Below are 12,598 nucleotides of genomic sequence, written 5' to 3'. Positions count from 1 at the left end.
GGTCCCACCGGCTGCAATGGAAGGATCCAACTATTGATGCGGGATGAGCAAACTATAGCTATAGTGTCCGTGGTCAACTTAGTATGAAGGGTCTTCGATTCTCTACTACTCTCTAAGGAACCCGAGATTGTTGTGGTCCATCCTGAAATTAACGTGCGCTCTCTCACCACGTCAATGTTCGGTGACTGCATTTGGATTATCACCCTGCTACTTGAGGAAGGCGCTGCCCGTCCAATATTGTGGGAGCATATCCGACCCATCTGCAGCCAGAACTAGCTTCTCGCCAAATGCGACTAGGACAGAGATATCACGGTTAGTCCCAACCACATCAAGAGGCCTGATGTCTGTTTCAACACACCCATTCTTTCAGCCATGGTTTGCGCCTGGTATTTCTTGCGAGGATCTCAGGCAGCACCCCCCATGCACATCTGAAATTCATCCCCAATTTTCTTCGGAATATACTGCGGTAGGCATGCACGGCAGACCTTGAACCAGGAACTGCTTCGTCCTATGCTCTGGTAGTCTTAGGGCTTCAATCAGCCTGTCCCTATGCCAGAGTTTGCGGCCAATAACCCATACTCTGTGGTGCCACGGCCGGTGAAATCCTTTCTCACTCCGCCTCAGCTGGAAAACGCGGCGTACCAATTGGGTGAACACTGACATCTTTACATCCGTGATAGAACCCAAGCCCACGCGAACTCGCCGATCCCGGCAAAGGGCGCCGACGCGGACCAGACGAAGTCAGAGCCTCCGTGCCGGAACAGCCGACTCCGGCGGTCGAATCGCGCCGTAGCCACAACAAGTGTTGTAATATGAGGCTGGTGCAGATCAGGAACCAAGCCGAACCATCGGAATTATTCCCGAAGTATGTATACGAAGAATCAACTTGATTAGAAATCAAGTTGATCTTCTCGTTGTATATATAGCCTCATGTTTCCCTCTGAATAATAATAATCAAGCTTCCTTTGAATTACAACAAAAACTAACGCCCTTCATCCAGCTAAAATCCACTCCACCGACCAAGTCACTAATTTCACCTGGGTTGTCCAACTATACGGCTTTGATTTGAACTACTCCAACGTCTTTTTCATGTGGATCAACTCTGATGACCCAGACGGATTTGTATCGTCATATTTCAACATCACGAAACCGACCGCTACAAGTACCACATCAAGTTCGACGGAATCGGACACTTCCACCAAGAGCCTCGATACAACTCCCTCCCCCAGCATTACACCAAGTACAGATGCACAACCCACCATGTCAGCATCTAGCGACGCGGCTCAATTAACGACAACGGGACAGACAGCCTTGGGTGTGGGAATTGGGATCGGCGTGCCAGTGCTAGCTGCATTGGCCGCACTTGTATGGCTCAAAGCCCGAGCAAACAAAACCCCTGCAATGCTTTCTGCTATGCCGGGCACTATGCCTGCTTGGCCTGCAATGCGCCAGCCACAGCAGCTGCCGCCTAAGGAGATGCAGGGGTCTGACCAGACTGATAATTATCCTGAATTGCCGGGACAGCGCGCCCATTAGGGCGCAGTATAAGCTAATAAAGTAGACCCCGTACTGGGTAGACTTTGTACATATCTTGCCACAGAAGTTCAATCGTTTCTACTGTCTTTTACTGATAATAGAATTTGTTTTGGTACTGTTAGATAATGTGTGAATATTATAACTGGCAAAGCAAAGCTTAAAGTGCCCAAGATACTATCGTTAGTTTTAGCGGCCGAGTTGTCTGCAAAGCTCGGGCTTTTTTTGTTTACTCTTCATCACCTATGAAGGTTATCCCTTTTACTGTCCGCGGCACTTGTCATCAAGGTTGATCAACTATTGTAATCCTGCGAAGCGAGAAGATCCAAAGCTATCTCTTGAGCCCTGTAGGTGCCGGACTGAGCTCATAACTAAGCACCACCCACCATGAAACTCTGCATTACTCTGATCCGGGAATACCTGGTCCGCGCATTGGGCTCTATACGTATAAAAGGCGAAAGATCGGGAAACCACGGCTCAGAATGCTACATGGCAGTAGCTCTTGCTTAACGACGGATACCATAGCATTATGCCACGCGTGTGGTCCAAACCTCTGATATGTTAAATAGACATATCCTTCCAATGTAATCCCAGCCACCCTTGGCCTATAACGATTATCTGTATGGCATCTAGCAACAATATTCAAGCCGTCCTATCCGTTCACAGCATCCTAGAAAGAAGCCTCCTAGAACTGGATATGCGCACACCTCTTACATCAGCACCCCGCGTCAATCGTTTTTGGGATTTCCTGATTTGTGAATCACGCCCCATTCAAAAGCATAATTTCTACAACCAGTCAAGCGCCGCAGTTGCGATTCCAAGGAGGGAGTTCTCCACCCCGTACTTGCAGAAGCCTTCCCAGGGGGTTTCCAACGGAATAGTACCGTCTTCCCCCAGACACAGAATCCAAACTCATCTTCGATACCCTCAACATGGTCAAAGACCCTACCAAGACTGAAGTATACATGCGAGAAGACGCAAGTTGGCGCCGTATGCTGGTTCAACAGCCTCCCGCGAGTGAACAGGGAATTGTTAGTCATTGTGGAAATGAAACTGGGACTAATGCGCGGTGTGAGATACAAGTAATTTAGCCCGATTTTCTTGAATGTGGAGATGGTTTCTGACCGGCTTCAAGTGTTAGAAAGTATCGGGAACCGGACCAGAGCCTTCAGACGACAGCCTCCGCATGGAATTGCTTTTTGAGATCATCGTCTTCCATAGCGACATCTATGGTGTGATTGGTTGTCTTCGTTTTTCCCAAGGAGACCACTGTCGTTGAGGATATTGATGCTCGTCGCTCGCGCGTTCGGGAGCGGGAGGTCTGGCTTTCTCTAGATCGCCAAAAAAAAAAAAAAAAAAAAAAAAAAAAAAAAAAAAAAAAAAAAAAAAAAAAAAAAAAAAAAAAAAAAAAAAAACAGCAGAACCCCATATAACTCTAAACTCTCGTATCGTCATTGACTGGCTAGCAAATCCGCCTCGTGAGTCATCTCCCGAGCCGGCTTTCAGCCGCGCAGGGGACGCTCTGATTGTTGGATAAGACGCAGCCGGAACCCGCCGACTGGCAAAAGTTTGGTATGGAAAGAGGCTCCCAGCGGAGCGCTATGAGAACAAAGTTGACAGCTTGGACTGTGACGGTGAAATAGATTACTTGCTTGCGCAGCAGTGCAGAGACGTTGCATCCGGAAATGTCATCGCTGCACACCTCTCCAAATCCCTCTGTTGACTCGACTTTTTGCCATTCGGGCGCGGCGAAAGGTGGCCACGGAGAAGGACTTCCTCTTGGTATAGGGGCTGCTTTCAGCCGCAGTGGCCCGTAAAATGTCCGACATCATGGTCCAATTCTGCTACTGGCGGCGGAAAGAAAGATATCATGAAGCAGAGTTTCGAGGGAGCAGCTGCAGATCAACGAGGAACGTGGGGGCAACCGATCGCCATATAATTAATAATTTTATTTTATTTTCAGCAGGATCGGCGCGCTCATCGAAGGAGTCGCGCCGCGGAGCGGGCTCGTATCTGGTGCTAACTGTCATTTGCAATTGTGATGGATTGTCTCCGCGACGTCTACAACTTCAAGACATCTGCATCCGCAGGTGCGGGTGTTCAAATTCAGCCTTGTGAAGAGAAACAGGATCAGGATCAGGAACTAAAACTTACCCGGGACTCGTGCAAACTGCGCTGAGCGGGTTCTCGGTATATTAAGACTCAGCATCTGAGCCTCGACGTCGACGGACGTGTCCTTCGCATCAAGTCATCCTCTGCGGCCGCGATTTTCCGGACCTTGTTCAACAGGGTTCGGGGCGGAAGACTATTGTTAGAAGACGGAGGAGAAGGAGGGTTTGATGGACGTGTGGTATGGATACTGTTAGATAGGTTGAGATAGTAGCATTCGTACGATATGTATGACACCACTGGTAGCTTGCATGCCTTTTCAAGCCTTTGCCCTTGGCGCATATATGTCTAGATGGGGCTGATGCCTCCCCGTGGGCCGATACTACCATATCATGGCAGTTCAAAGCAGTAACGGAAAAATGAGCCGACATGCGGGACGGACAGCGAATCCGCACCTAGCCTAGTGGGTTATGGCTTAGAATCCAACTGGTTTTCGCCGCCTGCCGTTGTCCTTCTCGGCGTCTTGTGGGCCCTGTGAGATTAGGAACTATGATTGGCGCCATCATACCCAGCGGTGTCGATTAGTAGACCATGGGCAGCTATCCGCCTTGCGGTATTTCCCTCTTCTACGCACGATATCCGAGAGGGCTTGCGCACACGCCACAATGTATCCATTTATTATACATACATTTGACATCTTGGGATCTCGACAGCTAGAATCAGTATATATCTCATTTGATTCAGTTCAGTAGACTATTTTACACTGACCAGGCAGGAGTCGCGTTCAGAAGCGTGGATTCAGAAGCATGGTCATAATGCTGTCTAATCGGATCAATTTACCTACCACAACCTGTATCTCTGTATCCGAGTCGAACAGTTTATGGGTAGGTCAGGCCTATTACAAAATAGCCTTTCTGTGTAGAGATCAGAGAGCTATCCTCAATTGCTAGCGCATTCATGAGCCTACGCGGTGCCTTTATGATTGTCTTCGTGGAACACCAATGTGCCCACGTCCCGTGCAGGCTATGGCGTCGAAAAATTGCGTAAGAAGCTTTCTACTCATCGAGAAATGGATAAAGGCCATTCTTTGGGTAGGGCTAGCTCTCCGCTTTACCCACCACAGCTGGGGTCCTTTCACGACGGAGGCGGCGGATGACCTCCAACGAACCCGAACGATCATGGCATCAGAGACGCTAAGTTTCTCACGTCTCACAGAAGGACGCAGTCTTTAGCCAGCTCTACCCTCCCCACAGTTCCAGGCCAATGTAGCGCTCACACTTGTCTGCGACAAATGTAACCTGATCCTTCTACGCCCTTGTCCGGACCGGGTTATAGCGTACTACCAAGATCGACAGGCCGATGTCCCTTTTCATTCCAGCAAAGGTCAGCCCTGAGCGGCCGTGGGAGCGGACCACAGCCGTTCTAGCCAAAATAGCACAACCCGGGTAGCTTTCAACGCGAGGCAAAGAGCTTTCAGGTGGAAGTCTTACGGAACGTGACTGGCCACGCCGTCAAGGTAGCCAAAGTCCTGCCTCTAGCGAGAAGGCTATTGAGGCACCAGATGGCGAGCACTTTTATGGAGACGATCATTGGCCATCTTCGATCACGTACGGACGATCCTTCCACAAAGAAGAGTGTCGTACATCGCGATGGCAAAGCAGCCTGTGACACCATTCAAGGACTTCTCCAGCGACAACTCAAGGAGATCTAGACTCCCGGGTTCATTTATTTAAGTTTAGTCTACTGCAATTGGCATAAGTCTAGGGCGCACGATAGCTTTCGCCCGATTGCGATCGCATGGCGACGCGTCGGCATTCGATGCTGTCCCAGTGCTATGGTAGCGAATTCCAAATCATCGCGCCGTAGTCCCAACACGCGTGTTTTTTTGGGGCGGCAAGGCTCCGGCGGCCTTCGAGAGATCACTTCGCGATCGCCCGGCGTACTCATGTTCGGGGTCGCTCCTGTTGCTTGTTCCATAGTGTTTGCCCTTGCGAATGGGTAATTCTTGCCCCAAGCTTCCCTGTACTAACTGCTCGTTGTGGTCTTCTACATCGTCTTCTATACACAATAAGCCCTGACAGGAAACGCGTCTGGGTCTCTAAAGGCTGGGAAATGCTTATCGATAATTGGTTACCAATCTCCCGGGACGATCTATCAAACCTTGATTATCTGGATCAAATCACACTGGAGGGAGGAGTGTGTGCCCAGAAGATCCTGGCCCCCATGCGGTTACGGTGATTTTCTGTGACTATCGATGGGACTGGCTATTCCGGGGTCTCAAGTATGGGGGATGCTTTCGGAGCCCACTTGGTTCAAGCTGGAACCTATTCCCCCTTAGTTCCCTTAAAGGCATTCCAACTAGGCGAGAGTATCTTGGAGTGGGAATCGCTGCGGATGGCTCAGATTAGTGGATGCTGGAGATTAACAAGTCCTATAGCTGCTGTTCGGCATGTCTCAGTTGGGCCATCGAAGACGCCCAATACAACCTTGTTGCCTAATTCGGCTGCTTACAAATGGCGATCTCATTTCTTGCGGTTAGTCCACTCACAGGTCGCTCTAACTATGGCCGAGTATACCGATACAAACACGACCAACTTCAATCCGGAACTCTACTCCGCACACAGCTTCGGCTGTGACTGGTACGTCTCTAGGTCGCAGGGATTCCCGGGTGACAGTAGGTCAAGTCCCACCCGCTATGACCTGATAGAAATCCACTATTTATATAGGACGAGCAAGCCATGGCTATAGCGTTAGTGGTCAAGTTAGAGTGAAAGTCCTCTGATTCATGCCTGTCCTTTAAAAGGACCCGGGACTGCCATCGCGGTCCATCCTAATATCAACTTGCGCTCGTTTACCGCCTCAGATTTTGGTTACTGGCATTGGAATGATCGCGTCCTGCCATTCGACGAAGGCTCTACCCGCTTAGCCTTGTGGAAGCATGTCAGAATCATCTCCCGCCACAACTAAGCCAACCGAAATTGGAACCGAGGCGTCCACGTCTCTCCAAGCCACACCAGGAGACCCGATGTCTGAGCCACCACCTCCATTCTTCCAGGCGTGGTTCATGCCTGGTACCGGTTGTGAGGAACTCAGCCAGCGGCTCCCGTGCATCTCCGATGGTCTTCCCCAAGCTTCTGGGAAACTCGCTGTGGTAAGCGCGCACACCCATTTTTGAACTAGAAGCTGCCAAAGTATCACACTCTGATGGTCCTAGAGCTTCGATCAGCCTGTCCTTGTGCTAGAGTTTGCGGCCAATGACCCATACTACTTGGTTCCACAGCCGGTGAGAAGCGTTCCCACTCCGCCTCAGCTGGAAACCAGGTGTACCTGCTGGCCTTCTGCTAATCTCAGTAGATCCATGACAACACCCAAGCGCATGAGGACAAGCTGATACCGGAAGAAGGCAATAACGCAGATCACACGAAGCCGGAAACTCTGTGCCGGAAGACCGGACTTCGGAAGTCGAGTTGCTTCGAAGCTCAGATAATGGATGGCCAAGCCAAATATGCAGAAACAAGGAGTTAAAACCCATGTCTACCATGTCCCTTAAGTGAAATGAACGACGGCATGCAGGACATCTCGGTTAGAGACATGTACGCCTGGGTGCACCGCCCGCTCGCGACGCGCCGCCAGGAGGCACGGCAACGGCATCAAAGAATCCCACGCCCACTTAACTCATTCATACTGTACCGGCTGGCGTACAGTGATCGAGTAAAATACTGGCTCGGCCGGAATGATCACCAGACCATCTCCAGACTCAGCGGACAGAGCTGGAAGATGGAAGCTGCTCACATTCGGGAGAAATACAAGACACTCGCGGAGATGGAGAAACAAAATCACGCCAGGGCGCATCCGGGATATCGAATGGCTGTCAAGCAAGCGGGGAAAGCCGCGGACCGCAAAAGGCCATTCTCAGGAGTTGACATTGCGTTCAAAGGCGTTCTCCAACCTTGGCCAGAATTCACAGCCTGCCGCTTGGGCCCCTTCGGTGGATAATAATCGCGCTTGTGAAGTTCCTGCGGAAGAGGGAAACCTCATCCAGAGTTGTTCCTTGAGCCCAACTGGCTTTATGCCACTGGGCAGTGCCGTTTTGATATGGGAGCAGTGGACGTCCTATTCCCAGACGACCTCTGCCGAGTATAACTCCAAAGGCACCCAGGCTTGTTTGCCTGTCGCCACGGGGCAAACAGAGATAGCTGCCACTGCTTGCTTGGTTTCCCAGCCTGCAGCCCCTGGAATTGAAGCTGCCAATCGTCGGTCTGCTTCACTGCCCCTGTCTATTCCATATGAGATGTATAGTGTTTTTTTTGTGAGGAATGGCCTATCGAAGGAAAGTAGTTGGCTGGAACTGCACGCTTGGAGATAGTAGATATGATGTCGGCGGCCTTTTCTATCATTATAACTCTCTCATTCGTGTGCGATTGCCTCGGACGCGAGGGTCTTGTACATAGCCATATCTGGTTGTCTTGTATCGTTCATGTATGAGAAAGAAATCAGTGTATGGATACTGAAAAATAACTTCCTAGGCAGGATGGTAGGAGACCATGTTTGGGCCTATGGCTATAGCGCCGACCTTCCCGCAGATGACTGATTCAGATCGACCATTCGCCAAGGCGCAGCCAAGGGGTTGTAAGAGCAGCAGATCTCCCGCGACAGACGGCCGAAGCTCCTGGGAGCCAACGAGTTACTCTGGTGAGCGACTCTGCTCCCGTAATCCCTCCGAATTGTCATGGGAACTAGAGACCATTTCCTATCTTTCTTGGGCTCGCCTCGGATATTTGACACTGTCCCCTATTTAGTGGTAACACCGCCTATAATGCTCGGGCTACCGCCAAGGCACATCCTTCACAGACCAGCTCTTTCGTCGCTATAGGCACTTTCGCTGGCATACCCATGCCGGTTACAGAAGCAATGTCGGAGTGCGTGAACGGCTCGTCCTGCGATGAAAGCGACTTTCTTACGCTCTTCAGCGAGCCCACACCGCTGGAGAATCCCACCCCGTCCGTGTCTTGGATAGAGGCCGAAATGGCAAAGATGGTGGCGAAGGACCAACATGACTCGCAGCACTACGAGTTTGTTTCAGATGATCTTTCACTGCGTGACAGGCAAATGATCGGGCCATCGCTGGACTATGTGAGCTGCCTGACTCAAGGTACGCGTGCGTGGCATTCCGATCGTGTGTCCTGACTGCAATTTACTAAACCAGCAATCCCACAGATATCGCAAGACGACGTCCATCAAGGATGACTAGGACCTCAAACAGCAAAACACCGTATATCAACTTCATTACTGAAGCGTCAGATTTGGCTGCTTCCCTTCGGGAAGCTCGCAGTGCCCGGAATCTGCTGAGAAGAAAGGGGAAACAATCAAGTGCAGAGTATGAACAGCTTACCCGGCACATAGAGGGTCTGTCAGCACTTTTACAATCTGGCTGGCGAAAGGGAGAGAAGAAGAGAAGACGGAGGTGACAATAGGATAATAAACGTTGCTTGAACCATAGCTTCTACATGGTCTCATACTTGTCACAGAGGCATAGAAACAGGTCTCCTGTTGTGTCCGCATAAATGATGAGGGTCAAGAATTGAAGTTAGCTGTTGGTCTAATGTATGTCTCTAGGTAATCCAATGTTTCGTATTTGTATTATCTCAGCATCTTATTATCTGGAGATAAAATGTGAACTGGAATCTGTAACAATACTGGTTTGCCTGCACACAGCTGGTTTGAGTTCAAGCGGTGCTTCTGTAGAAGGGCATAGTAGCAATCAATTTGATGATCTTCAACCATTTGTTAGCACGTTATATAGCAACTATAAACGAGCCAAAGGGTCATATAACGTGATAAAAGGTGTCAGGTTACTATTTTCTAAGAGGAGTTGGCTGGAAGCCATTTATTTTCCTATAGATGTTTGTGCGGCGCCTCAAAATTTTTTATGCCTGGCCGGACTGAAAGCGTGGATAGTCTGAATAGAGCAGGAGGAGAGCAAGTGCCGACCACCAATAATGAAAATATGTAGCATCGAGCTGTACCGGTGGCCCGAAGCCGACCCCATGAAATTCCTTATAAGCTGACATCTTCCATCCGCCATACATATCCAACTTTCGTTCCCTCAGAGACAATGCCTCCGCCCCTCTTATTTCCGTATGAAGAGGCCAATCTGACCTCTTACGTTGACTGGTACAGGATATGGGTTGCTGCCTTATTAGACGACTGCCACAGACCTCACGCTTGACTGCTTGACACTGCTCTGCTCTGGTAAGCCGTTGCGTGTAACGTTGCACGAGCATTCGTTCGCCTGCGATGTGCGGCTTTGGAGCATGCGATGGCGCATGCACATAGAACACCCGACCGGAGCTCTGTCGGGTCACTGTTCGTGCGTGCCCTACTGGGGTCGAATTGCCGACCAGACTGCCATACGGCCAGTTCATATTGTCGCAATGAGCCGAACCGCCCATTAGTTGACGGCGCCGTCTGGAACCGACGACGTCGCTCCCACAGAGCAGCTCCATCTCATTTCCCAGGGTTCATCGCTTGGCGACTGTGCCTTTGAAGGTATCGAGCAAGATCAGAGGTTTGAGGTCAGTTTGGCAAATATCGTGCCGTCTACTAGCATCATCATAGTTATCCTTTCGGCAGGTCGTCGAGCTGGAATTTGCCCGTGATGGGTAGATGGGTAGTTGGAGATAACCGCGGCAGAAAACTCTTCTTACGGTAATTTCCCAGCTGGTCTTTCATACCCCTTCATTTTGCCCAGCTGATTCCCCAGGGGATCGGCATAGTTTGGCTCACGTTCCACCGCACTTGGCCCGCTGTCCTAACCCAGTTTCTCGAGGGACAAGGAAAGAAATTTATACTGCTATCAGAGGATTCTTCCAGCACGACAGTTCAAGACACTATAAATGGCATCTGGATGACAGCCAATTCTCCCATCTATTCAATTTTCTCTCGATGCCGAGTTCAGGGCCTTTTCATGCGAGAACTGTCTACACGTGCGATATAAATTATGTAAGATCGTTTGTTCAGACTTCGAACCCACCAAGTCTACACCTACTTATTGGGAGTCCCTACGGGGCGCAGATCCAGAAGGCGCGCTGTCTGTGAAATTTCACCATCACATACACACACCATTCCCGAAGGAGCCGAATAGTAGCCTGACATGGAGACGATCAACTTGCAGCGCAGCGACGAAGGGCTACCCTGCGTATATGAGACCGTGGCCGTTGACTGCTACCTGTCCTCTTGTTATGATGACCCCGAATTTCTGATCTGGAATGGGCCCAGCATCCTATCTCCGCTTACGCACCCCGAGGATATCTTTCGTTATGCCTCTGCCATGCTGTCCTACTGCGTCGATTGGTTAGAAATGCACCTTACGGTCGTCCACAAGTACACGTTCGAATGGGTCGCCATCTCGCCATTCTTCCTTCCGCGCGTGGAGTGCACCCTCGGCAACCTCAGACGGGTTCGCAATCAAATCTGGGAAGTATTCCGTCCGTACATACGGACCATCGATCACGCAGATTATCAATTTCAAATGTTCGTCTGGCCAAGAGGCGAGCGGGAGCCGAATAAGACAGGAAGATTAGGGGTGTTATCAGGGTCAAACACTATCGATCCCGAAAGAATCCTGGATCCAGAGCGTTTTGTTGAAAATATCTCTTGCGGCTTCTAGTGTGAAGAGCATACCGAGTTCATCTGTACCATGCGATAAGAGGTTGGAGGGCCGTATCAAGATAGCCTGTATTGTCTTATGGGCTCATTGTTTTTTTGCTAATGATATCTATTTGTTTCGGTTCCATGGACGAAGTCACCCGTCTCTTGACCATCCGACAACTCGGGTCAGGGAATCAAGCCCCAGATTCTCTGCGTTGCTGGCAGGCAAGATAGCCCGACTGCACATAGTTTGACCAGTCCCTGGTCGGTCATCGTCAAGTGCCACAAGTGTCGGCGAGATTACAGTCAGTCCCTGGTCTGCCCATGCCTAGAACCATGGCCTCAACGTTACCTTCAACTTCGGGCTTGCATTGGGTGAACCGGTTCGCGCAGGGTTGGTGCGTGGTGTCATCTTGATTTTAAGTCAACGAGACAGCCAACCTTTATAAAGTGCCATGTGCGTCCTAGGCTGGGGCCTCTCGGCCTTCGCGATATGCACATATCTCACAGGAATCCCATTCCTCCCGGCGTCAGTCATATCCTCAGCGAACAATGAAAGCCCACCTGCCACGACTGAACGAGCTCCGAAAAGTACTGTCATCGGCAGTAAATAAGCCGCATCCAGGTATCAGGCCAGATTCCTCACGCCCGACGGAATCGGATCCGCCCGACGACTGGAGACCGAACTCCCAGGCCGTCTTGGACGAGCGTATGCTAACCGAGGAAAACGACGAAAGTGAGAGAGATGGCGCACAGGAGGTCGACAGCGTGGTCACAATTGGGCCTCCTGAGAGTCCACCTGACGTGGCGAATAGAAAGATTCTCATGTCGTTGATCTGCGAGTATGTCCCGTCCTATTGATGTCCCAATCCCGGCTGCCATTCACCCTCGAACGGTGCTGATCTGTACCTTCAAGTCTCGAAACCAGAGTCCGGTAAGGTTATCTTCATCACACTACCAAGCAACATTCTACGGGACCTCGAGCTGACGGAGAGCTATAGAAAGCTGGAGGAACAAGTGGAGGATCAAAACCAGGAAAATCACCGCCTGCACAGGAGAGTGAGCAGCGCCTATGAGAGTGTCCCGACCTCTCACACCAAATTCCGTCGCTCAGCTCGGTACAAGGAGATGGAGTCGGAATGAACGTCGCCGGGCGGAGAAGGGAACGGAACGTTTCTCATGCCAGGCTGGGAAGGGACCAATGGGACAAGGTCTGAGTTATATCGCCTAGAACCACTGTCTTTGACCAAGCTTGTCCGGCCGGAATTAAGATCTACTCGATTGTAGAGTATATAGCTATCTTCAA

General features: G+C 50.5%; 4 protein-coding genes across 4 annotated transcripts; all 4 read left to right on the top strand.

Moving 5' to 3' along the window:
- Positions 1 to 5,476: 5,476 nt before the first annotated feature.
- BDQ94DRAFT_164548 (uncharacterized protein) lies at positions 5,477 to 5,880 on the top strand (the record flags this gene model as incomplete). The annotated part of the gene is made up of 2 exons (XM_026770042.1): positions 5,477 to 5,640; positions 5,724 to 5,880. 2 exons carry the CDS (start codon positions 5,477 to 5,479, stop codon positions 5,878 to 5,880), a joined length of 321 nt encoding a protein of 106 aa, XP_026619387.1.
- Positions 5,881 to 6,580: 700 nt separating this feature from the next.
- Positions 6,581 to 8,829, top strand: BDQ94DRAFT_178032 (uncharacterized protein; the record flags this gene model as incomplete). The annotated part of the gene is made up of 6 exons (XM_026773045.1): positions 6,581 to 6,793; positions 6,857 to 6,925; positions 6,997 to 7,162; positions 7,232 to 7,353; positions 7,523 to 7,935; positions 8,442 to 8,829. 6 exons carry the CDS (start codon positions 6,581 to 6,583, stop codon positions 8,827 to 8,829), a joined length of 1,371 nt encoding a protein of 456 aa, XP_026619386.1.
- Positions 8,830 to 10,549: 1,720 nt separating this feature from the next.
- Positions 10,550 to 11,395, top strand: BDQ94DRAFT_178030 (uncharacterized protein; the record flags this gene model as incomplete). The annotated part of the gene is made up of 3 exons (XM_026773044.1): positions 10,550 to 10,628; positions 10,701 to 10,785; positions 10,822 to 11,395. 3 exons carry the CDS (start codon positions 10,550 to 10,552, stop codon positions 11,309 to 11,311), a joined length of 654 nt encoding a protein of 217 aa, XP_026619385.1. The 3' UTR covers positions 11,312 to 11,395.
- Positions 11,396 to 11,844: 449 nt separating this feature from the next.
- Positions 11,845 to 12,435, top strand: BDQ94DRAFT_176428 (uncharacterized protein; the record flags this gene model as incomplete). The annotated part of the gene is made up of 3 exons (XM_026772692.1): positions 11,845 to 12,134; positions 12,209 to 12,226; positions 12,294 to 12,435. The coding sequence occupies 3 exons, from the start codon at positions 11,845 to 11,847 to the stop codon at positions 12,433 to 12,435; spliced, it is 450 nt and encodes a 149-aa protein (XP_026619384.1).
- Between the last annotated feature and the right edge of the window lie 163 nt (positions 12,436 to 12,598).

Source organism: Aspergillus welwitschiae (assembly GCF_003344945.1).
Source record: "Aspergillus welwitschiae strain CBS 139.54b unplaced genomic scaffold BDQ94scaffold_128, whole genome shotgun sequence".
NCBI lineage: Eukaryota > Fungi > Ascomycota > Eurotiomycetes > Eurotiales > Aspergillaceae > Aspergillus > Aspergillus welwitschiae.
Note: the sequence above shows the minus strand (reverse complement) of the source record. Positions and strands in the feature narration are given on the sequence as shown.